At 42.9% G+C, this 25,272-nt stretch overlaps 1 protein-coding gene across 1 annotated transcript in view; it reads right to left on the bottom strand.

Moving 5' to 3' along the window:
* GABRR3 (gamma-aminobutyric acid type A receptor subunit rho3) overlaps positions 1 to 25,272 on the bottom strand; it is an 81,554-nt gene continuing 56,282 nt past the window's right edge. Inside the window, 7 exon segments of the mRNA XM_043510084.1 lie at positions 1 to 429; positions 1,443 to 1,639; positions 7,051 to 7,203; positions 11,615 to 11,755; positions 14,719 to 14,734; positions 14,736 to 14,802; positions 24,067 to 24,290. Of these exon segments, the coding sequence (XP_043366019.1) occupies positions 127 to 429; positions 1,443 to 1,639; positions 7,051 to 7,203; positions 11,615 to 11,755; positions 14,719 to 14,734; positions 14,736 to 14,802; positions 24,067 to 24,290 (1,101 nt within the window). The 3' untranslated portion in view covers positions 1 to 126.

Here is a 25,272-nt window from a genome sequence, read left to right as displayed (position 1 = left end):
ACCGATGTCTGACTCAATTTCAAAAACTTTTAAACATTTCTTCTATTGCTGTTGCTCTTTTAAAAAAAAACACGGATTCTGCGATCCTTATGTGCAAAATAGTGCATAGATTATAGTGTTTTCCTTTCATACATACAAACCCCAGTAAAAAAAGTTGAATACAATATACACAGTGGGAAATATAATCCTGGAATACGTGTCAATGATGTGATTGTTCTGCAAAATAATCCTGCCCACATTTCCTTTCAAGGATCTCTTCCTTTTTATGCGGGTTGCGTCCAGGTTGGGGATGCTGGCCACCCGTCCGCGGGCTGAGCTCTCTTCAGAGTGGACCGCAAAGGTGGTCATATCAATGTCAGCCTCATTGTCATGATAACAGCCATCAAAGGCCATTGCTTGTACTGCATCAATGTTATACATTCCTGAAACCTGGCAACAGAGAATTATTGTGTGAGTAAGCAGCAGCCATTGGAGTGCTAAATAATGAAGCACTATCCACTGAATAATCATCCACATGGAGGCTCTGTCTGCTAATGGATGTGCTGGATGGAAAAAAATGTAGCTACCTCATAACATGAGCAAGTGAATACCTACTTATGGGAATTGTCTAGTATCAGCAGGGCCATGTTAACTAGAGTTAGGAGAACACCTCATTACATTTTCTATGAATATTCTCTTGAATAAAACAGTGACTTCACTGGAGCTATATGAGCCCCCTTTATGTGTTCTCCTCCCTCAGATTATCTACTGAATGAGTAGGAATGTTTATGGGAAAAGGAATTTTAAGTGAATATTAGAAAGATTAATGGAAAGCAAATTTTTTAACTTGTAAATGGGATTATTCACATTAGAAATCTGATTCTAAGAACAACACAGTCACTCATCCCATCAGGAAACAGAACCATGCCATGTGACCTCTCTCTCCAATCAAAGATAACTAAAAGAAATTGGGAGAAAGGAGAAATGGCCCTTCCTCTTCAGGAAGCAGGAGTGTGGAGACCCTGTTGGTCATCAGGATGTGGGGAGATCCCACCCCACTCAGGATCCCAGAATGAAGAACGATAGGGGCCCTCAACTACCAGGAATGGGAGAAAGAGTTGATGGAGACCTTCCCTCTCAACGACCAGAAGAGGCAGAAAAAGTATGGACAGAGTAACAGACTCTCACTCCCACCTCCCCAGGAGAGAAATAAAGGTATGGAGTCCCCTTATCTTCTTCCACCAGAAGAACAGGGGAGAGTAGACCTACTCAGGATCCAAGAGAGGGGAGGTACCTTCCCTCCCATCAGCCAAGAGGAGGAAAGAATGGATAATCAATTTGTCACTGAGCAGAGACAAACAGTCACAGCACACCCGTCACAGAATGCAATGGCATGTTGCTGTATTCAGATTACTTTGTGGCTTCCGTGAGGCTGACTGACAACAAAACACACACGTTTTTACCTTCCCTCTTTTTTTGAGTTGTTTTCTCTCTTCTGCTGTGGTGAGATAATTCACAGCTGCGTATTCGATGACAGACAGGAAGACAAAAAGAAAACTGATCCATAAGTATACATCCACAGCTTTTATGTAAGACACCTGAGGCATTGAGGCACTTATTCCTGTGATTATGGTTGACATGGTCAGCACAGTAGTTATGCCTGCCAAAGAAAGATGCGATTAACACAAAACAAGATCCAATTGTTTTTATTTAACTGGCCACCAACTGCTTGATCAGCAAAGCTTTGTGGGTGCAGCAGTCAATCCCTCTTCAATTCTTTGTACAGGCTATGAAATGTGGAGTGTACCATGAACGGCCATTTTACAGGACCTACCAAATACACCACCAGACTCATTAGGTCACTTCTGTTTTCATTCTATAGGAAATCTGATGATCACATAAAGGGCTACAAGGTACCTAGTCCTAGTTCTGCATGAGTGTGAACATGGAGGATGCTCCTTGTGATTCCATGATGTGAGGTCCCAGGAGAAACGAAATACCAACAGCAGCACTAGAAATGAGGTAAGAACTGGAGTGAAGACAGGGCTGTGGTGAGCACACCTAGGCTGGTGCCAGGGACAAAGTGCCTAATTCATTTCTCATTGACACCAGCGTACATCCGGACTAAATCAACTGAAATCAGCTGAACTACATCAATATAAAACTAGCATAAGAGGGGAAAATCAGGCCTGTTGTGTCTACCTCAGGAATTATTGCCTCTGGGAGCTACTACTGGAGCAGTATGCTTTCCTGTTCTCTTTCAGCCAGTGCCTGAAAACCACAATCAATTCCAAACAATTTCCCCAAGAATTCACTTATAAATTAGGCAGGATTTTTTAGATTACTATGGCAGCTCTTTGACAAGCAGGTGGGAAAAGGGATCCCCCCCACTCAATTCTAGCAACTGAGAAGAGAACCAAGAGATTCATTGTGTTGTACAATGACATTATGTCATGTAACAGCAATACACTATGAAGTGTTGTGATGGCACATCATTGTCACACATGAACTCAAAGGAAAAATAACACAACAGGACCTTGTGATCTAAGCTACATCTCTGCAACCCTATCTGGTTAAGTGATTCTCCAGATGTTAAATACTGAGTTCCACCTCTCTTTATTTTGGGACTGCAATGGCCACAATGGAAACGACATAAAAGAGATGGGGGCTGGCTACATAGGAATTGCCATATCAGAATGACCAACTGACCTTCACAGATTGATATCTTCTTTCCAATACTGCTCAACGCCAGGTGCTTCAGAGGGAAGTCTAATACATGCCACTATGCAATATCCCACAATGGGTTGGGAGCGGGGAGATTTCTTCCTGACCTCTGTTGCTGATGAGGATATGGTTTGAAGGGCAAGGACTTTTTTTTATCCTAGCTAGGTAAATCAAGACTGGTATATTTATTGTTATTATATTTTATTATATTTGTAAAGATATGTTTTAGCTCAAACAGAGGTTATATGTTTTGATGCTATTGTTGGGTGAAATTCTATGGCCTGTGTTATGCAGGAAATCAGATTAAATTATCATTAAATGGTCCCTTCTGGTCTTAAATTCTATGAATCTATGAACTGTAGATGCTTTAAAAACAAAACAACTGAACCTTATTTTTTTAATTATTGCCATAACAGTGGGACAAAATCAGCTGGTTCATGCAGGCATAACTCAGGGCACAAGGCCACTGGTGTCAGAAAGTCAATCTTCACCGGTGCAAGCCACTTGCAATCCCTTCTCAACTAGGGGATTAGAAGCCAATTATTGCAGCCCCAAAGGTAGGAGAGTCTGGCTGGGGATGGGATGTAGCCAAGGTACCTGTGGATTACTATCCATCCTTGGTAGATGAACAGATGCTCTGGCCCCTTATTCATATAACTATCTCATGTTGTGCTGAATTTGCTTAGCTATTTTGCCTCAATAATGCTCTGTAGCAGTGGGCTCCAGATGGTGATTATGTGTGTGTAAAAAGTATTTCTTTTTATCCATTGTAAGGCCCTAATACTGGTGACTGCTGAGTGCCTACAACTCCCAATTCAATCAATAATACTTGTGAGTGCTCAGCTGATTACAAATACTGAATACAGTATTCAAGTGAGGATATGTCTGATTTATGTGAATCAAGACACTGACCAATATCATGGAAGTTCAGAGTGTAGAACAACACATTAGCAAAAATTAGCTATTTTTCATCAAAAGGTAATTAAAAACAATTCTGATCAGATTCATGACAGATGAGAATGTGGAACGCATTTTATGCGAGTTTTGCCAAATGTTCCCATCTAAATTTCATTTTGACAGAAATGTTCCTACCAGCTCTACTCAATGCACGAGACCTAATTCCATTGTCTTACTCTAGTTTACGCTGGTTTAACTCTACTGACATCTATAATGACTTTATCTTCTCCTCTCTCATCTACAATTACTCAGCTGAACACTGGAGTTCCAAATGTACCATGTAAGAGGAAACCTATGTATTAAAAATATATACACATTAGGGAAACCAATATGCATTGCATATATAGGACTACAGCTTTTTAAAACAATCAGGTTTCCAAACCATTGCTGTTAAACCTGACTGGAAATTATCTAAGCTATGCTGTTGGAGTGCAGACAAATTCTTCTCAGAATCTATAGGAATTCACATATAATAAGGAAAGAAAACTAGTAACTTGCTAACTTCAGTAAAGCACAGTCTTAACATTTTTAGATAATCTTTTGAGATTCAAGAATTTAATTATTCAAAATAATGCATGATAGTTTCCCCATAGATAAAGAGAAACAGAAGTGTTTCATTTATACCAGTAGACAGGATATCTCCTAACAAATTCAAACTGGAGCAGGTACAGAGAAGGGCTACTAGGATGATCCGAGGAATGGAAAACTTGTCTTATGAAAGGAGACTTAAAGAGCTTGGCTTGTTTAGCCTAACTAAAAGAAGGTTGAGGGGAGATATGATTGCTCTCTATAAATATATCAGAGGGATAACAGGAGAGGGAGAGGAATTATTTCAGCTCAGCACCAATGTGGACACAAGAACAATGGGTATAAACTGGCCACCAGGAAGTTTAGACTTGAAATCAGACGAAGGTTTTTAACCATCAGAGGAGTGAAGTTTTGGAATAGCCTTCCAAGGGAAGCAGTGGGGGCAAAAGATCTATCTGGCTTTAAGATTCTACTCGATAAGTTTATGGAGGAGATGGTATGATGGGATAATGGGATTTTGGTAAGTAATTGATCTTTAAATATTCAGGGTAAATAGGCCAAATCCCCTGAGATGGGATATTAGATGGATGGGATCTGAGTTACTATAGAAAATTCTTTCCTGGGTATCTGGCTGGTGAATCTTGCCCATATGCTCAGGGTTTAGCTGATTGCCATATTTGGGGTCGGGAAGGAATTTTCCTCCAGGACAGATTGGAGAGGCCCTGGAGGTTTTTCGCCTTCCTCTGTAGAATGGGGCATGGTTGACTTGAGGGAGGCTTCTCTGCTCCTTGAAGTCTTTGAACCATGATTAAGGACTTCAATAGCTCAGACATGGGTGAGGTTTTTCATAGGAGTGGGTGGGTGAGATTCTGTGGCCTGCGCTGTGCAGGAGGTCGGACTAGATGATCAGAATGGTCCCTTCTGACCTTAGTATCTATGAATCTATGAAACTTTCTTAGACCAACAAATAATTTATATCTTATCTTCTAATGTATTATAAATAATTGATTGTTCCAATAAAAAGGAATCACATTCTTTACAGGTCTCCTTTTTCCTCACAGATCAATATGGCTACAGAAAAATATTTTCTTTAGCAGATCTCAAACTCCAGCTTGATGTTATGATGTTATTTTACACTAGAGGTCTCAAGGTTTTCCCTTGTCTTAGAAGCATGACAAAACAATCAGCTTCTGAGATCAAAGATGCTCTGATGGTAAGACTGAATAATGGGAACTCCACCATTAATTCTTAAACCTATAGCAATGGGACTCAGAAGCATTACAGGTACATTTGATAGAGCAATATGTCTCCACCAGATTCTCAAAGAGATGTTAATCTTGGAAAAAACTGTATTAATTCCAAGGCCAAGCCATCAAAGACAGAGTTCTGAAATGATCTCAAGTGATCAATCGCTGGAGAAAATTGTCAAGTTATAAAAAGTGACTAGTTAGTTTTTTATACACCCAATCCTGAGTGTGTTGAATCCAGAAGGATGCATAGGTCAGGCCTTTACTGAGCAAAGTGTTAAGGCACCAAACACAAAATTTTCAAAAGCACTTAAGTGACACAAGAGCCTAAGTCCTATATTCAAAAGTGACTTAGGTACCTAACCTGTTTTGGTGGTTTTGAAAATCCCACTAGGTGTCTAACTCCCTACTAGAAATCAATGGGAGTTAGGGCTGAAAGGTATTTAGGTGCCTAACAATGCAGGTAGTCACATCGGAGCCTTGGTGCCTATCTGAATCTTTAGATGCCTAAATACCTTTGAAAATCAAGCCTTAAGTGCCTATGTCAATTTTTGACAATGAGACTTAGGTTCGTAAGTAACTTAGGCACTTTTTAAAATTTTACCCCATGCATTTTAATACAACATAACATTTAGAAATGCAACATACCCCAACTCTAAATGACAGAATCCATCAAAATATTAAACTGCCTCACAGCACCATTCTATAGCACTTACAACATGGCTGAGAAACTGCTCACTTTGTGTGTGGAGGGAAATCATCCCTTCCCTAGAGTCCACACACAGGTTCTCCTCTTTGCGCACAGAACTCCATCTCCTGTAGGGGGAGTATGATGTCAGCAGCCTCTGGGGCACTACCAGCTGCCCAGGAACCCACTGAGAATCCTGCATGGGTTTGAGGATCCATACAAGTGTTGGAGGTGGGTTCGGGCCAGGCTGACATGAATATTTTCCTCTCTTCCACTCCAAGCAAGCAGAGGTAATTCCACTCAAAAGTTAATGCTCTTAGCACTTAGCACTTCCTGCTCCTCCTGCATTACAGAACATCGCCGTGCGGGGTGAGGAGGTGAATGGCTTTCCATGGGCATCTGTCAGAGGGATAAGTCCTGGCAGGACAGCTGCATTTCAGGCACACTGCTAGGGAGCCAGAAGATGTGGGGAAAGGTCAATGGGCCCCTGAGCTAGTGCAGAGGTACAAGGCCATCACATGGATAGCCCTGTGCCTCCTGAATAACCCCCCCCCCACCCAAATTCACAGGACATGGGGGGCCAGACTGCCTGCTTCTTCCACAGGGGGGCAAATCTATTCTTTGTGACAGCCGAGTTTAAATGAAATTCCACGAGGGGAACCACAAACAATGCCTCTCCCTCTAATGCCCCCTCGTGCATTCTGTAGTACAATAAAACTGATTTGTGGCGTGCAAAATGCCCCCTTTCCAAAGGCAGAGAATGTATAATGGGAATGGATATGTGAGGATGACAATGATACTGTCATTCAGGCACCCATCTAATACATGGCCACATATACACTGCAATCAGAACCCAGTTAAACTATCAAAAGCCCTCTTCCCTTTCCTGCCTATCCCTCTCCAAGACTAGATCGCAAAAAGGTTTACCCAGTGATACCCTAGCAGGAACGGCTCTTCTGTCAATCCAAAATGAAACCCAGGACAGCATCACCATCAGCATAGCTGGGAAATAGGATTGTAACACAAAAAAGAAAATATGCCTTCTTAGGGCGAAGTTTATAAAAAGGCGGTTGTACCAACCTGTTGAAAGAAAGAGAGCAGACAAAAAAAGAGATCAATGTTTTCATAAATATAAGCACTCTTCTGACCAACCTCTGCTTTCCACTATGCTTGCCCTTACATTATATTCGTATTCTAAGGAATAATAAATAAATAAATAGTAATCATGCCTTTATTTTATATAATGACTTTTATCTCAAAGTGCTTTACAAACCCACCACTGAAATGGAGCTATATCTGGAGTGAAACAGCACAGCTGTTTAAAGGTGCAGAAAAATATTACTTTACAGTTGAGGACAGAAAATGAAAAAAAATTAAACTGAAACTTCTGGGAGATACAGAGGAGGCAGCGTATAAGTATCCAAAATGGAATTTGGCCAGGACAGCGAGACTGACATCCCGGATCCCATGAAAAGTGGCATGGGGTCATGCAAATGCTTAGAGTTGTTTTATGTTACAACAGTATGGTTCCTTTTCTAACACCAGGCGTGGATGCTAGTTTAGAACTGATTTCAGACAGAAGAGTGCCACCAACTGAATTACCAGGGTGACATTCTGCAGCACTGGATGGTCCGGAGTTTAGAAAGACATGGTGGGTGAGGTAATATCTTTTATTGGACAATCTTCTGTTTAGTCATAGACAAAGGAGGGTTAATGGGGATTGTTGTAATGAGCCATAAATCCAGTGTCTTTATTAAGTCTGTGATTTTTAATGTCTAACAAAGTTCTGAATGTTAGCTCCCAGGCTCATCTTTTACAGGTGTTGTGCAGATTTTCTTTGAAGATGAGGACTGATAGGTTGGACAAGGAGTGATAGTTTTGTGAAAAGTGTTTGCCCACAGGTGACATGGCTTTTTTGTCTTCTATCAATTTTCTGTGTGAGCTCATTCAAGAGCATACCAATTGTCTCATTTCACCCGCATTCCTGTTATGGGGGCATTTAGTGCACTGGTTGAGGTACACCATGTTGTGATAGGCATGGGTAGGACGATGGATCTTGAATGGTGTGTTGTGGGGGGTGCAGGTCATCTTAGCAGAGGCAATATGTCTGCAGGTTTTGCATCTTTTGTTATTGGAGGTTCCAGTGCTGCTTTCAGTTGGTGGGTCCTGGTCAATGGGAAGCTTGGTTCTGATGATGAGCTTAGGGAGGTTGGGGGAATATTTGAAGGCCAGAAGTGAGGGTTCAGGAAAGATTTTTTTCAGGATGGGATCCCCATACATAATTGTTTAAACCCATATGGGTTCCATTGCGGGGTGATAGGTGACAACTAGTAGTGTGGGTTTTTTTTTTCCATATTGAAGCAGGTTCTCCTTTGTTCTATGACTGCAGAGGTGTTAACTTCCCACTTCACCTTGAATGGTCTCTTATAACACATTAACTCCTTATGCTAAACAATCTGTCCCACCTTGTATTTAGCTGTGATACTTGAAGTATCTTTCCTAGACTCGAAGAAGAGCTCTGTGTAAACTCGAGAGCTTGTCTCTTTGACCAACACAAGTCTCTTTAGTATCCTGGGACCAACACAGTTACAACAGCACTAGGAACAACAGTGAATTTAGAGTACAGAGTGAGGTTAAAAGAAGACAGAAATGGCTGGAAAGCCAGAACCTGCCTTTGCAGTGAGAATATAGGCATGAATTAGATTGTAGTAGAACAGTCGTGCCAGTTTAAAGAGCTTTTTTAGGAATTTATTAACTGATAACAACAATCCAATCTAAAATTAAACATAGCCTACATGGTTTCAGCCTGGGATAGGATTTTTATTTAAAAAAAAAAATTCTTCAGAACTGTGGTCCAGACTGGTTCCTCCTTTGTGGAATACCTGGGGAGGGGAAAGAGAGGCAGGAGAATTCTGAGAGCTTTATTTCATGGAGTTCCTTGCAAAATGTTCCTGAAATGGGGAGAATTTAGAGGATGGTGAAGTGAGGAAGGGATGAGGACTTCCAAACCTGTGGATGACAGGGATCTATCTACAGGAAAGGGCAACCCAGACCTGCGTAGGGAGGAGATGTCCAGGGGTATGTCTACACTTGAGCTGGGATCCAGGATCCAGCCTCCAAGCCCAGGTAGACAGACTCACACTAGCAGGGCTGAAGCTAGTACACTAAAAATAGTGTGGACGCTGCAGTTCGAATTCTCAATCCCATCTGACCCGCTAGGCTTGAGAGCCTGAGTGGCAGCCTGAGCAGCAACTTCCACACAGCTATTTTTAGCATGCTAGCTTGAGCCCTGCTAATGCAAATCTGTCTACCCAGGCTGAGAGGCTCGCACCCCACTGCAGTGTATATGTACCCTATAGGAACAGCTTCTCTCTCTCTGTTCTGCAGTCCCCTGGCCCCTCCTGCCAGGAGGGCTCCTATCAGAGTCATGTCAGCATTTGTGTCCCCCTGCACTTGCTCAGTAATGTTATTAGCTTAAGAGGAGCTGTTCTGTATTTAATAACCATCTTCCATTAGAAAGGAAAGGAAAGGAAAGGAAGAAAGAAAATACAGCATCCTATAATAAATTCCAGGCAAATCAAAGCAAACGTGCAGTTATATTCTGACAAGTGACTACATGAAAATGGCACCATTTTACTCAACAGATTTGCTCGTTGTGTGTATTCGGTCATATCTCATTGATTTCAGTGACAAAAATACACCTTTCCTGATTACTCTGCTGAGCCAGCTCACCATAAATAGTAAGTTAATATTAAGTTCCAATCAATTACACCTTTGCAAAATCACTGCAGACCAGGCGTTTGCACAGTTATCACTGATGGCCTGATCTAAAGGCAATGAAGTTGCACAGGTGCCACTGAGGGCCTCATTTGTCCTGCAGAACTTTTATTAAATGATGAAGATGAGTAAGATGAAATGACCCAGCTTGACTTTCAGAGCCCAGCCTCACTGTGTGGTGCCAGCAGTTAGGGAAGAAACACTCAATCTTTCTCCTAGTAAAATGAGCACAATTATGTGGATATCAGTGAGGCGCAACAAACAAGGAGCTCCACACTGACATGCAGATGGACACTTTTCAGGTTAGAGATGCTCTTTAAGTCTGGAATTCTACCTTTAGCTTATATGGTTTTATGTCACTTTTTCATAAGAGCCAGAGCTAAGGATGAAGTGTCAGTACAAACTGTGAATTTTTCCAAGTTTAGCTGGATGGCATCACAAACTCAATACTAGTTAAAAATATTGCTGAATTTAATAGCAGATATTAAAGTGAAAACATTGCAGTTTTAAATGAATTTTATCTAAAGGTTGAAAAAAATTCTCCTGTAAATAAATCTATTTGCAATTTTCCTGAATGTTTTAAAGCCTTTTATTAAGCTTTATGCACATCACCATACTACATGAAATCACCTCTACTCCATTAATAAGCTTTGATAATTGAGGAACAACATACTCACTGAAATGAATTGATTCACAGTAGATACTATAGCATACACACCATGCATATTATTTTAATCAGTTTTTAAAAGTACTGTGATTGTATTTAGGTACAGAAGTGTTTCAGTATTTAGGATCACATGCACAATATACAGAAGATAAACAGCCGTGCATGAAATCATGACCATAATACTCTCAAAGGGTCCTGAACTCTTTTCAGGTTAAGAATAGAGCCAGAACCATATGAGGAAATTAAGACCCATATTTTTGGGGCAGATATTTATATTGAAACAAGGTTGTACTCGGGTCTTCATAAATATTTTTATGATATAGAGGGATTTTCCTCAAACTTTTTGTATAAACATGGAAAATTTAGTGAGCAATTAATGCTAAGTTAGAATAGTAGTTAGTGCTCTGAACATCCGTTCCTTGAGGTCAGCTGTGCTGTGGAAGCATCATGATTATTGGATTGTTTTTGCAACATTTCATAGCTAGCATTCAAAATTCATGAGTCAGGTGCATAGAGCCATAAGATTTTGGAAAAAGAATAGATTTGGGGTTCTTTTTATTTGCCTGCTAGGTTTTGAGCCTTCAGGGTTCATATTTTCAAGCTTTTCCTCTGCAACCAAGAAGGCTAGAAACTTACTTTAAAAAAAAAAAAAAAAAGAAGAAAGCAAGCAAGCTGAGATCCTCCTGTGATCCCCTGGCTACGGGAGCCTTAAGAAAAGTATCAAATAGTGCAAGAGCTGGCAACACTGCTACTGCTCTACTTGCCCCCTTTCTACAGGCTCTTTTTTTAGAGTATTTTAGATACTACATGGCCCCTCAGTGTTATACAGACAGTGTGTTACCTAGGCAACGTAATCCAAAAAAACTGGGAGCCAGAGTGCAGACAGATCCATTGTAAGCAAATAGATGAGTCTGTTTATAATTCTAGGTTTTCTTAGTGGAAATTATAATGCTCATCATTATCTATTAATAGTAAAATAAAATGTAAAGTATATGCTGTAGGGTTAAGCTAGGTGTTTATTTTCTAATGCCAACAAGCATAATATACCAGTACTGCTGTAGAAAGCTAGTCCACTAGAAGCTCTGATCTCTTCAATGAAGAACTGGGAAAGGGAGATGTGCTCATCCGTGCTCAGCGACTCATTCCCATGTTTCCAGTACAGCATTAGATCATCTTCATTATAAGCATCTAAAGAAAAAATAAAAGCTAAATTACCAACTCTAGTAGGCTGAGGCTTCCACTTGATTCATCGGAGACAGCACCTTAACTCACGCTGGTCAGAAAAATTTCAACAAAACATTCTTGTGTCGGAATTTGCCGATTCATCAATATCTACATGTTTCAAAGAGATTCTTCAATTTTGACAAAGTATTGATGGAACCCAGCCAGAGTCATGATGGAATCCTGCCTTTCCTTCCAGCTCACCTACCTGGCTCCTCAGCAGCATTGGGACCTTACAGCTTCCAGGATCTGCAGCTCTAAGGCACCCCTGCCAGTAAACTGCCCCAGAGCTGGGACTTCCCTTTCACGGAGAATTTTGAAATTTTTGCTTTTCAGTCCAAATCGGAATGAAACCCTATTTTTCAATATTGAAATTCTCTGCAAAATGGAATTCCCTTTCTCCCCGCAGCTCTACAGCTTCCTACAGACCACAGGGTCCTTGGTTAGCGGTGGGCAAACAAGGCTAGGTGAGATAAAAATTGCCCCTGTAAAATATAAACTATTTGACAGTGGCAAAACAAACAATTTTTTGAGGCTTGAAAAAGTTCAGTCAATTGACTCCTAGATTCTCTCATTTGTGTGTCTTTGCTCTCTCTTTTTTCAGACTAGTCCGTAAAGCAGAAGTTTCACAATGTCACAAGAGGCCAAATTCTGAAGTCATTACTCAATTTTAATTTGAGACTTACTCAGGTAAAATTCACATCAAAGTCAACAAGTTTTTTGACTGAGCAAGGACTTCAGGATTTGTCCCAGGGTATTTCCAACCTAGCTGGAACCAGGAGCAAGCAAAAATCTCACGAGAGTGGCTTTCTTGTGATAACCAAAGAATACATCTGATACATTTTGTAATTGTTTGAACTTTTGAGGCTCATCTGTAGTAAAATCTTTGCAGTAATTCTCCCAACAGTGGTTTGGATTTGAATCTTAGCTATGGAAATGTACAAGATGCACAAAGTCAGCCCACACTTGGGATGAGGGAAACCTCTGCTAACTGCTGCTTAAGGGATTCCATGTACAGAACTCCCATTGAAGTTAAGGTAATTCAACATGTTTAGCAGCTGCTGGATTGAACTCTAAGGGCCTGCACCTACATCCACTGAAATCAATGGGAGGTTTGCCATTGATTTCAGCATGAGTAGATGCAATGCTGGTAGACCAGGTGCCAGCTCCTTCCAAGACCGCTTGCTGAACTCTGACAAATTCATAGCCGGGAATCAGTTAGTATTGATATTAGAGATAAAGAGTAATTAGAGATTAGAGTAAAGATATTAGAGTTAAAAGAATGCGTTTAGACTTTATGAAATGCTGGTAGGAGACTGTATGTATTACTCTTACTTATAATATCTGTATCCCATGTTACAGGGTAATATTTATATGTTTGCTCTGTAACTATAAAAATGTTTGCAAAGACCAGGTCTACACTTAAAATTATGTGCCGCTGTACAGCTTTAATGAAGAGATGTGCTCTCATCGGCATAGTTAATCTACTCCCCCAAGATATAGCGCTGTTTACATAGGGGGTTAGGTTGGTATAACTGCATCACTCAGGAGTGTGGATTTTTCACACCCCAAAGCGACATAGTTACATCGACATAGGTTTGTAATGTAGACCAGACCTAAGCCTGTAAACCCCCATAGTCAGGAGAGAAGCATTACCACATGGGAAATACTAGTTTACCACAAGAGGTGTCATCTCCTCCCCAACAAAAGAAGGCCTAAAGACACCAGACACACCATTGTGGAACATCAGGGGTGATTGCTTCTCTGACACCCATGAAGAGGGTACGTGCACAAGCCCTCATCCCATCACAGCTTGAATGCTGAGGGAATGGAATAAAAATCCCTGTTAAGAAGAAATTATCATCACTATGCTGCTTAGAATTCGGAGAGAGCAATATTCCTAAGCATAAGCAAGAGATTCCCAAGAGGTTTAGTTTGGGTTAGCCCTAAAGGACATACTGAGCTTGTATATATAGCAGCTACTATTAGCTTTTGGAACCTAAGACTGTAACTCATCTATGTGTGTATTTGCCTTCTTTAACTTTGTAAATAACTCTCCGATTTCTTGTTCCTAGTTAATACACCTTTAGTTAGTTTATTACAGGATTAGCTACAAGAGTTGTCTTTGTGAGAGATCTAAGGTATAACTGACCTGGGGTAAGTGACTGCTCCTTTGGAGCTGGGAATAACCTGAATATTGTTGTGATTTTTAGTGTAAGGGATCATCTATCGCAAAGGCAGGCTTGCCTGGCTGGCAAGACCAGAATGTCCTAGGGGACTGTCTTTGACTCCATGTTAAGGTTGTTACAGAGCTTAAGGAGTTCACACTTGATACTTGGTTGGTGAAATCTAATTACAGAATACCAATTTGGGGTTTACGCTCTGCTGCTTCACAGTCTGCCCTGAGGTTGGTACCCATGTTCGTGAGCCACTTCAGAAAGCCTGACAGTAGGTTCAGACCTAAATCAGCTTTAATGTCTCGCTACCATTATCAGGCATAACATTGGGTGCTTGTACCATGGAGACTGCAGTTTGTATGATTTTTACTAATCACCAGGAGAACAAGATCTAGAAGCCTTTGTATTCTGTTATTCACAGATACTTGCAGATCACCTTTAAAAATGAATTATGCTGAAGGAAAAATGACTCCATCTTTCAACGTACTATTCTCCATGCCTAAGAAGTAGGAAGGAGCATCTTTACCTTTCTTGTTTTCCAAAAATGTTCAGTATTCTGTGGGGGGGTTATTCCCAAAAGTCCCCATAAAGGCCAGTCTTCTGTAGTGTAGACTGAAAGGCCTGAAGTCACATGTCTTCCAGACTAAGTGTAGGAAAGCCATCTAGCAAGGGGGAATTACTATGACAAAAATGAAGTGTGGGTAGGACACACATATAATGAATATACATGGTACCATGATTGAGTCAACTTACAACTTTCCAGTTCTATGAGAACAGTTCTGAGTGTCCAGAGGGAATCGGCTGAAATCCATAAAACACATGGAAGAAACAGTAATCCTACAATAAGGAGCAGAAAACAATTGTTGAAGGTAATTTCACTATTTCTAAAAGGAATTGTGACTTTGTAGACAATTTATTGTGGATCCTGGGGTCACTGAGGGGTTTCAAAAGGTTTCTGATGTTTGCCATTTTGAATTACGTATTCTAAATATCTTTTTGATTAAAAGATAAATCCAAACCAGTGGGAGACTTTGTTTTAAAAAAAATAGACAGTATTTTCTTATTACTGTTTCACCCCCAATTTTTAATCTTTTCACTGACTGGCTCCCCATTTTCAACCATAGAAAGTTCATGTTGCTTGCCGTCACTTTTGAATTCTTCATAGCTGTTTATACTTCAAAATTTACACCGTAACAGGGGGAAGTTCAGAATTCTGGGTACTATTATTTCCAGTCTTTCTGACTCCAGAGCCAAGGAGCCATCAGTACAGAGGATATTCTTCTGAAGGGGTAATTTCACAATTAGAAAGGGCTATAAAATATAATTTCATAAAAAGATAAACCCTGATTTCAAGCTCCACCCACTCATGCTGGGGATGCACATAGAAAGTGCTTAACACTATTTATGCATGAATGTTTGAAAATCATTCTAAAAAATGTAGGAAAATCCAAGCAAAGATGTTAATTCTGTCAATCCATCTGGTTTTCCATGAATGTGTGGAGGATCAGCGTCCCTGACATTCTAGCCAATAAACCTAAATAAAAGGTTAGAGGCAGCAGTTCATATATAAATACTGTATATAGTTCTAGTTATTGCTAAATTTCCCTGTGCTGTCACAGCCTGCTTGACATTTTGCTTTGATCTTCCAGAGGCAAACCCAAATTTAATTTTACTGTGCTTATAATTGAATTTCAATGACTCATGGCTGGTGACTGCATTGTGGATGGATGTTTACAAGTGTAGGAATTTATGTGATGGAAATAAGGCTTTGAAGTTAACACTTCTTTAAAATGATGTATAAAATTTGTACCTCTGTGGGTGCAGGTGTTTCAGCCTATGTAGTGTGACAAAGCTCTGTCCTTGCCTCCATGGGTCCCGCGTTTCCTGGCGGATTTCGCTAGCCTCAGAGGCTCACCGTGACCCTCCACGTAACCCTTCTTTCTCTAGAGACAAGGGTCACAGTCTACTGAGGCATTTTCATCATTGGCCAGCGAGGGAGGTGAGGAGAAGTTATCCTTCCTTGCACAGTCTCTGTTGTCTCCCAGTCTCAGTGATTAAACAGGGGGCAAAGGAGGGGGAGCCCGGGCCCACCCTCTACTCCGGGCTCCAGCCCAGGGACCCTAATAGTATCAGCTATGGTAGCTGACCTTCTAGGAACATGACATATACAATTCCCTAGGCTACTTCCCCCACAGCAGCCCTCACTTCCTCAAGCTCCACTTCACCCTTACCTCAGGGCCTCCTTCCTTGTGCCTGATACGGTGTGTACTACTCAGCCTCTCCAACAGCACAACTTCTTCCCACAGCTCCTGACATGCACACCCACCTGACTGGCTGGGAGGCTTTTAACTAGTTTCAGCCGGCCCCTGATCGGCTTCAGGTGTCCCAATCAACCTAGCCTTCTCCCTGCCTTCTGGAAAGTTCTTAATTGGCCCCACGTGTCTTAACTGACCTGGAGTCGCTTCCATTTCACTCAACCTGGTACAGGGATTTGTTTAGCCTGGAGCTAATATATCCATCTCCCACCACTCTTCCATAGCCATCTGGCCTTGCCCCGTCACATATCCCCGCCTCTGCTCAACACCATAGAGTTGGGCAACTTGGGACTCCAGGCAATATGCTCGTGACAGACCCTCAGTGTTGCCATGAAGGTATCCAGCCCTGTGCCGTATGCGGAACTGGAATGGTTGGAGGGATAAGAACCACCTGGTGACTCTTTCCTTATTCCGCTGCATCCACTGTAGGGGTGCATGGTCCGTCACAGGAGTAAATCGCCAGCCTAAGAGGTAATAACGCAGTGTCTCCATAGCCCATTTGACAGCAAGACATTCTCTCTCGACTACTGCGTATTTCTGTTCTCTTGGGAGAAGCTTTCTGCTTAGGTAGAGGATCGGGTGTCCTCTTCTCCCACCATTTCATAGATTCATAGATACTAAGCTCAGAAGGGACCATTCTGATCATCTAGTCCGACCTCCTGCACAACGCAGGCCACAGAATCTCACCCACCCACTCCTATGAAAAACCTCACCTATGTCTGAGCTATTGAAGTCCTCAAATCGTGGTTTAAAGACTTCAAGGAGCAAAGAATCCTCCCTCAAGTGACCCGTGCCCCATGCTACAGAGGAAGGCAAAAAACCTCCAGGGCCTCTTCTAATCTGACCCGGAGGAAAATTCCATCCCCGACCCCAAATATGGCGATCAGCTAAACCCTGAGCATATGGGCAAGATTCACCAGCCAGATAAACAGAACTGACAGAACTGCTCCCAACCCCACCTCGGAAGCGTCTGTTAGTAACATAAATTCTCTGTTAAAGTCCGGGGCTATGAGTACGGGGTCATTATAGAGGGCCGTCCAAAGGTCTGCAAATGCCCCCTCTGCTGCGTCGATCCACTTTACCATGTCTGGACCTCGGGCCTTCACCAGGTCTGTTAGGGGACTTGCCCTAGTGGCGAAGTGGGAAATAAACCATCGTAGTAGCCTACCACACCTAGGAATGCACGGACCTGCTTCTTTCGGGTCGGCCGGGGCCAGTTTTGAATTGCCTCTAGTTTATTCGTTTGGGGCTTCACTATGCCCCTTCCCACAATATATCCCAGGTACCTAGCCTCTGCTAGCCCTATGGCGCATTTAGTGGGATTAGTAGTGAGGCCAGCCCACCTTAAGGTGTGCAGTACTACCTCACCTTTCTCCAAGTGGGTTCCCCAGTCTGGCGTATGGATGATGACACCATCTAGGTATGCAGCTGCATAACTAGTATGGGGGTGCAGCAGCTTATCCAGGAGGCGCTGGAATGTGGCTGGGGCCCCATGTAGCCCAAAAGGGAGGACGGTGTACTGGAATAGCCCATCCAGGGTGGAGAATGCTGGCTTTTCTTTAGCTTCTTTGGTCAGATGAATCTGCCAGTACCTTTTGTCAGATCCAGTGTAGTCAAGAATCGGGCACTACCCAGTCAGTCAACCAGTTTGTCGATGCGTGGTAAGGGGTATGCATCAAACTGGGATATTTCATTCAGTTGGCGAAGTCATTACAGAATCTCATGGTACCATCAGGTTTAGGCACGAGAACAATTGGACCGGACCACTGACTGTAAGATTCTTCAATAACCCCTAATTCTAACATTTTCTTTACTTCGGCCTTGATTTCCTCTCTTCTGGCTGCTGGCATTCGGTAGGGTCTCAATGTTACCTTGGCTCCGGGGATCGTTCGGATATGGTGATAGGTCTCAGTGTCCGCTCTGGTTTTGTAGAGAACACATCTCTGTTGCGATTAATCATGTCGGCTGCCTCGATCTTTTGGATCAGCGTCAAGTCGGATGATATCCTCACTTGCTCGTGTAAGTTATCCTCCTGGGGAAGGGTCTCCTGAATGACTAAACATTCCTCTCGATCGTGCCAAGGTTTTAGAAGATCGATGTGGTAAATTTGCTCCAATTTCCGGCAGCCTGGCTGCCACACCTTATAGTTCACCTCTCCCACGGCTTCGATTATTTCGTAGGGTCCCTGCCACTGGGCCAACAGTTTACTTTCTGCTGTGGGCACCAGTACCATCACCCAATCTCCTGTTTGGAATCGTCGAAGCTTCGCTTGGTGGTTATGATGGGTTTGTTGGGTCTCCTGTGCTCTCTCCAAGCGTTCCCGTACAATGGGCATAACTCAGGCTATCCGATCTCTCATCTGCAATACATGCTCAACTATGTTCCTTCTGGGATTTGGCTCCTCTTCCGAGGCTTCTCTGGCTATATCCAATATGCCCCGACGGTGGCGCCCATATAGTAGTTTGAATGGAGAGAAACCCATGGAGGCTTGCGGAACCTTCCGGATGGCAAACATGAGGTAAGGCAATAGGGTATCCCAATCTTTCCCATCCCAGCTCACCACTTTCCTGATCATGGCCTTGAGGGTCCTATTGAACCTTTCCACAAGGCTATCTGTTTGCGGGTGGTATACAGAGGTTCACAGGGCTTGTACATGGAGCAATGAACAGAGATCTTTCATCAACTTGGACATGAAAGGTGTCCCTTGATCAGTCAATATCTCCTTGGGTAGCCAACCCGGGCAAAGATCTGTACTAGCTCCTTAGCTATTGTCTTGGAAGCTGTGTTGCGCAGGGGAACAGCTTCAGGTACCGGGTTGCATAGTCCAGTACAAGCAGCACATGTTGGTGGCCCTGAGCTGTCTTCTCTAGGGGCCCTACCAGATCCATGGCTATCCGTTTGAAAGGAACCTCTATTATTGGAAGAGGTATCAAAGAAGCCCGCAAGTGCAGGCGAGGGCTATGTAACTGACACTCCAGACAAGAGGTGCAGTATCGCCGGACATCTTCATGTACTCCTGGCCAGAAGAACCTCCGCAGGATCCGTGCCTGGGTTTTCTCTACCCCTAGGTGTCCTCCAAACAGGTGACTGTGGGCGAGACTCAATATGGCTTTTTGATGTTTTCGTGGCACCAGAAGTTGTATCTCTTGCTCCTGCATTTGCACTTTCTTCACTATAAAGTAAGGTCCGGGACCCCGGACCTTCCCATCCACAGGTATTCCATCAATCTCGGCCACCTCTTTCCTGGCGTTATCATATGTGGGGTCCTCTGCCTGGTCCCGCCCAAAAGTCTTTCTCCCAGGACTAACCTGCCCTAACTCCCAGGGGCTGGCTTCTGCTTCTTCCAACGTCTCGCCGCCATCATGGCTGGGGGCAGCTTCTGGCTCACCTTCTGTGGTGGAAGTTTCTCTGTTGGCTGCTCGTATCCATCTGCCTACTAGGGAGATCTTCTGGCCCTGGTTCAGGATCCGGGTTCCCAAGGCCTTTGCGGCCTTCCTCTCTTTTTTTGTCTTCTGGGTCTTTTGGGGGACTGAGAATAGATCCTGAGAAATCTCAGCGAACATCAGGGGTTGACATTCCCCCGGTGACGAGTCGCTGTCCTCACGCTCCCCACCTCCCTCCAGCCTCTCCGGGTGGAGTAAATTATCATACCCTGGATAGTCCCTCCCAATGACTACAGGATATGGGAGTTTAGGAACTACGCCGACGGTCACCTCAATGGGGTTTCCCTGAACCTCTATCTCCACTGGAATGGTGAGGTAATGGCTCACGGCCCCATGCACGCACGTCACTGCTACGCGTTTGGCTTGTAGCAGCTGACTATTTTTTACCAGCTTACCCAATATGAGGGTGATAGCACTCCCAGAGTCCACAAGCACTGTAGTCTCTGCTCCATTTATCCTCACTGGCCTGGTGTAATTATGCGGGGCTAACGCGACCCTCGCGAGGTGGCTAAGGGAGCATGGGACCTCCCAATCCCCCAAGTTACATTGCATAGGCTGCTCGGTGCTGGGACACTGTGCTGCTATGTGTCCCCACTCCCCACGTGCATAACATCTATAATTGCTTTTAATCACTCCCCTATCCCGGGGCTAGGGGGTTTAGTCCCAGGGTTTAGTTCCAGGGTACTCAGGCCGATCCCTTCCTTCTGAGGTCCCTGCTGATTTTTCCCCCCCCTTCCACCTAGGACTCCCCAGGGGTTTGGCTACCCAACCTTCCAGGGTTGGGGTCAGGTGCTTGCTTCAAAAGGGGCCTTCCTTGGGTAGTCGGGTCAGTTCCCTGGCTGTCATTCGTCTTTCTACCAGTGTTATCATCTCGTCGTATGTGGACGGATCGTTCTGGCCTACCCATTTGCGGAGATCTGGCGGCAGTCCCCGCATGTAATGGTCTATGACCAGGGTCTCCAAAATCTCCTCTGGCCTGCACACCTCAGGCTGTAACCACTTCCGTGCGAGGTGTATGAGGTTGAATAGCTGGGACCTCGGGGGTTTGTTCTCCTGGTATTTCTACTCATAGAACCTCTGGGCCCTTACTGCTGCCATTACCCCTGATCGTGCTAGGATCTCTGCCTTCAGACGGGTATAGTCAGTGGCATCCATGACAGGCAAGTCAAAGTAGGCCTTCTGGGCCTCTCTATACAAAAAAGGGGTAAGAATGCTGGCCCACTGCTCCTGGGGCCATGCCTCACGCTGAGCAGTCCTTTCGAATGAGAGGAGATATGCCTCTACGTCATCTCCTGACGTCATCTTTGGCAAACAACCAGTGGCCCTCAGGGTTCGCATCCCGTCGGACCCCTGGGCCTGGGTGGTGAGGATCTTCAGCTGGTCCACCACCTCTCTCAAGAGGGCACAATCTTGGGTCGCCTGACTCATCAATAATTGATTGGTTTCCTGCTGTAGCCGCATAGACTCCTGTTGTGCCGTTGCCTGAACCCGGGTGGCCTCCTGCAGGGCTGCCGTGGCTTGTACCAGAGCTCTTACCACCTCCTCCATTGTGGTATAAAGCAAACAAACAAAAACCAAAACAAAAAAAAAAATCCAAAACCCCAGTGCACTTTTTTTTTTTTTTTAAAAACCTTTTTCTTCCACTATGCTGTGAATGAAATCCCACTCCTGACACCAGTTGTGACAAAGCTCTATCCTTGGGTCCCGCGTTTCCTGGCGGATTTCGCTAGCCTCAGAGGCTCACTGTAACCCTCCACGTAACCCTTCATTCTCTAGAGACAAGGGTCACAGTCTACTGAGCCATTTTCATCATAAGCCAGCGAGGGAGGTGAGGAGAAGTTATCCTTCCTTGCACAGTCTCTGTTGTCTCCCAGTCTCAGTGATTAAACAGGGCGTAAAGGGTTGGGGGAGAGCCCAGGCCCACCCTCTACTCCGGGCTCCAGCCCAGGGACTCTATTAGTATCAGCTATGGTAGCTGACCTTTTAGAAACATGACATGTACAATTCCCTGGGCTACGTCCCCGACAGCAGCCCTCACTTCCTCAAGCTCCACTTCACCCTTACCTCAGGGCCTCCTTCCTTGTGCCTGATACGGTGTCTACTACTCAGCCTCTCCAACAGCGCAACTTCTTCCCACAGCTCCTGACATGCACACCCACCTGACTGGCTGGGAGGCTTTTAACTAGTTTAAGCCGGCCCCTGATTGGCTTCAGGTGTCCCAATCAACCTAGTCTTCTCCCTGCCTTCTGGAAAGTTCTTAATTAGCCCCAGGTGTCTTAATTGACCTGGAGCAGCTTCCATTTCACTTAACCTGGTACCAGGGATTTGTTTAGCCTGGAGCTAATATATCTATCTCCCACTACTCTTCCATAGCCATCTGGCCTTGCCCCGTCACAGTAGCTGCAGAAGATTCAATAAACCAGCAGCTGTATATTGATTGATAGAATGAAGATAAGAGTATCAAGAATTTTTTTAAAAAACATGAAATCCTAGATTCTGGACGTTGTAGATAAATCTGTGGAATATGCACATTTTCCACAAATAAGGATTTGGATTACATCCTAACCTAGGATGTGATATCAAAAGATGCTTTTTATGAACATATGATTCTTTAAGAAGACAGGCATTAATATAGCTGAGGCTATAGACACACTGCATGACCTTAATCATCCTAAACCTTTTTGAAACCAAAGAATGTTTCCTTTGATCGATTTCACACAAGGAAGTATACTGCACTAAATTGAAAGTAGACAGTCTCCTAATGGACTTTGTGATTGGCAGACATAAAAATCTTGCAATCTGTTTAAACATTGTATGTGTGTGTCTGTGTGTGCGTGCATGCATATACATATATTTGACTACTACTGTCCAGACAAATAACTGAAATGCTTGGGAAGATCTCAGAACTATCGGTGTCAGGTAGCAGGGGAAGTAATAATCGCTGTGCCTCTAAATTTATTCTGTGGCCTATATTTATTCTGTGGCCTATGTTATACAGGAGGTTAGATAGACAGTCGCAATGGTCCTTTCTGGTGTAGGAATTACGAAATTTCATCTCTATACAGAGGGCCAGTACAAGGCCTATGCACTATTTAAGTCCAGGTTAAATGGAATTTATGTAGCTCACAGGCCCCTGCACTGGGGAAAATTTCATCCATTAAGATCATTTCTGCAACATCATACAATGTACATAAGACTCCTCAATAAAAGATAAACGATACATTGCACATAATAAGAGGAAGTTTAATGATGCAGCTATTGTCTAAAACATTAGCCAATTTCTTATAGGTAAATTAAGGCTTCTTTAACAATTCTAAGCACTGCACAGTTGATATCAACTCCAATAATATGCTCTGACTGTTTGTGTGGAACTCCTATTGATATTGTGGCAATGCTGTGCATGTACCATAGAGAGAAAATTTCAGGGCTGACATCATTAATGCAGAGCCAAGGGGAGAATTTTGTTCTCTGTTAGCAATTTCTAACTTTATTACAATCACTGGACAGAAATGCACAATAAGTACTGCAATATTAATACAGCATTGACATTAATGGTAGTATGCAGTGTTGCTCCCAGGATATGGGACACATGAGGTGGGTGAAGTAATACCTTTTATTGGACCAACTTCTGTTGGTAAAAAGGACAAGCTTTCAAAGTTCTGAAGAGCTCTGTGTAGGTCAAAAGCTTGTCTCTTTCACCAACAGAAGTTGGTCCAATAAAAGGTATCTCACCAACCTTGTCTTTCTCATTAACGGTAGTGGTTTTTTAATAGTAGCAATCTCTTATATCTGATGTCTTTTCATATCAATTTTAAAAAAATGAACAATATGTAAACATTGCCACCATCCCACCACACAAACTACAGAAAATGTTTAACAGGGGAATGAAAGCTGTAACGTCAATTCTGGATTTATTTTCATAGTGGTAAACTAGGAATTTCAAATACTTGAAAAATCATGTTAGCTGACACAGAGCTTGTCTTAGGTACTGACATACAGGTAGTCACCAGTTCCCAGGGTCTCCTTAGTGAAAACAGGGATTAATGCCGATCCACATCTCAACATCTTGAGGAGGTGTTTAAGGTCCCTTATTTCCTTATTTGAAAAGGACCAAAGTGACTTTCAGTCAGCCCTGAGCTGCCACCTTATACACAACAGAACCTGTGACAACCCCAACATATTGGGCAAATAAAAAAAATAAACCACTTTGAAAACTCCATATTTAACCACAAGGATCTCAGATAATTTCTCAGTTCAACAACTTCTGAGCTTGATCTGCTCAGGCAGGAGGCAGTCCTGTAGCATTTTGCTGCTGATCGTTATGGGGGGATAACTGTCCTTACCTTAGGCTGAAGAGTACATTGCCATCAGGGTACACTCGGAGCATTATATTCTCCATAGTTGTATCATGGATGAAAGATCTTTTGGAATGGACAAAAAATACATCAGGTACCCAGATCTTTTTGATCAGTCTTCCATCAAAGGTCATGCTTCTATTTTTGGTACTAGGAAATGAAAGCCTCTCATCTTTCCAGTAATGTCTGAGGTATAAGGTCATCGTGAAGTCCTTTGCATAAAGAAAATTAAGAGGAAGAGATGCATGTGTGTTTTTCCTGGTTCTGACTACAGCAATAATAACCAGTACACCTAATCAAACCTGATGACTTTGAACTACTTCTGCTCTGGGTTTCAGGAGCAGAATTCTCAAACCAGAGAGAGCCAAACCAAAGCCATTCAGTGAGAGCACAACACAGATGGAAGATATCTTGAGATGTCTGCTGTTTGCCCTGGTTAGGTGGTACTTACAGTTCAACCAACAAAGGGCCTGATTTTGAAGCCCATACTTCTTTCTTACACAAACAAAACTATCACTGATTTCAATGAGCTGTTGGATTGGGCCCAAACAATAAAACAGTCCCCAAAAGAAAATAGCATTTTAGTAAGTAGGATAAAAGCAACTGAAATTACTCTATAGCCCTTCCACTGAACTTTTTGCTGTTTTCTCTTGATGTCACATTAACGCCTCATTTTTATCATCTGCAGCCAATAAATGAGTTCCTATTATCTAAAATATACAAGAACAAATTCTGATTTCAAATTAACCCAGTAGATTTACATGTTACACCAGATTTGCACCACAGTAACTAAAATCAAAATTTGACTCAAAAACGTAAAATGTAACATATTAGCACCTGGACCCTGCATAACATATTAGAACTCACAATGAATGAATGGATTTGTTTGCACATACTATTACAGGTGAGGCTGGCAGCACCACCTATTATTAATGTGGACCAACATTTCCCTTATAAGAATCTGTTTGTGTCCTAAGCCAAACTTAAACCATTTCAGCTCAAATTTTCCAAGTTGAGTCTCTGCCTCAAAATGATTTTTTTTTTTTTTTTTTGGAGAACTTCAGCCAAAATCATTTCCAAGGCTAAGAAAAAATATGATATTTTGGAATGTTAATTTTTTTTCTTTGAAAAGCTTCAGTACCCCCTTTCTTTAGGGAACTTGAAATATGGCAAGGGGTGGCCTTTGTGTCAGGG

Source organism: Dermochelys coriacea, chromosome 1 (genome assembly GCF_009764565.3).
Source record: "Dermochelys coriacea isolate rDerCor1 chromosome 1, rDerCor1.pri.v4, whole genome shotgun sequence".
Classification (NCBI taxonomy): domain Eukaryota; kingdom Metazoa; phylum Chordata; order Testudines; family Dermochelyidae; genus Dermochelys; species Dermochelys coriacea.
The sequence above is the reverse complement of the archived record's forward strand: the minus strand, read 5'-3'. Positions and strand labels throughout refer to the sequence as shown.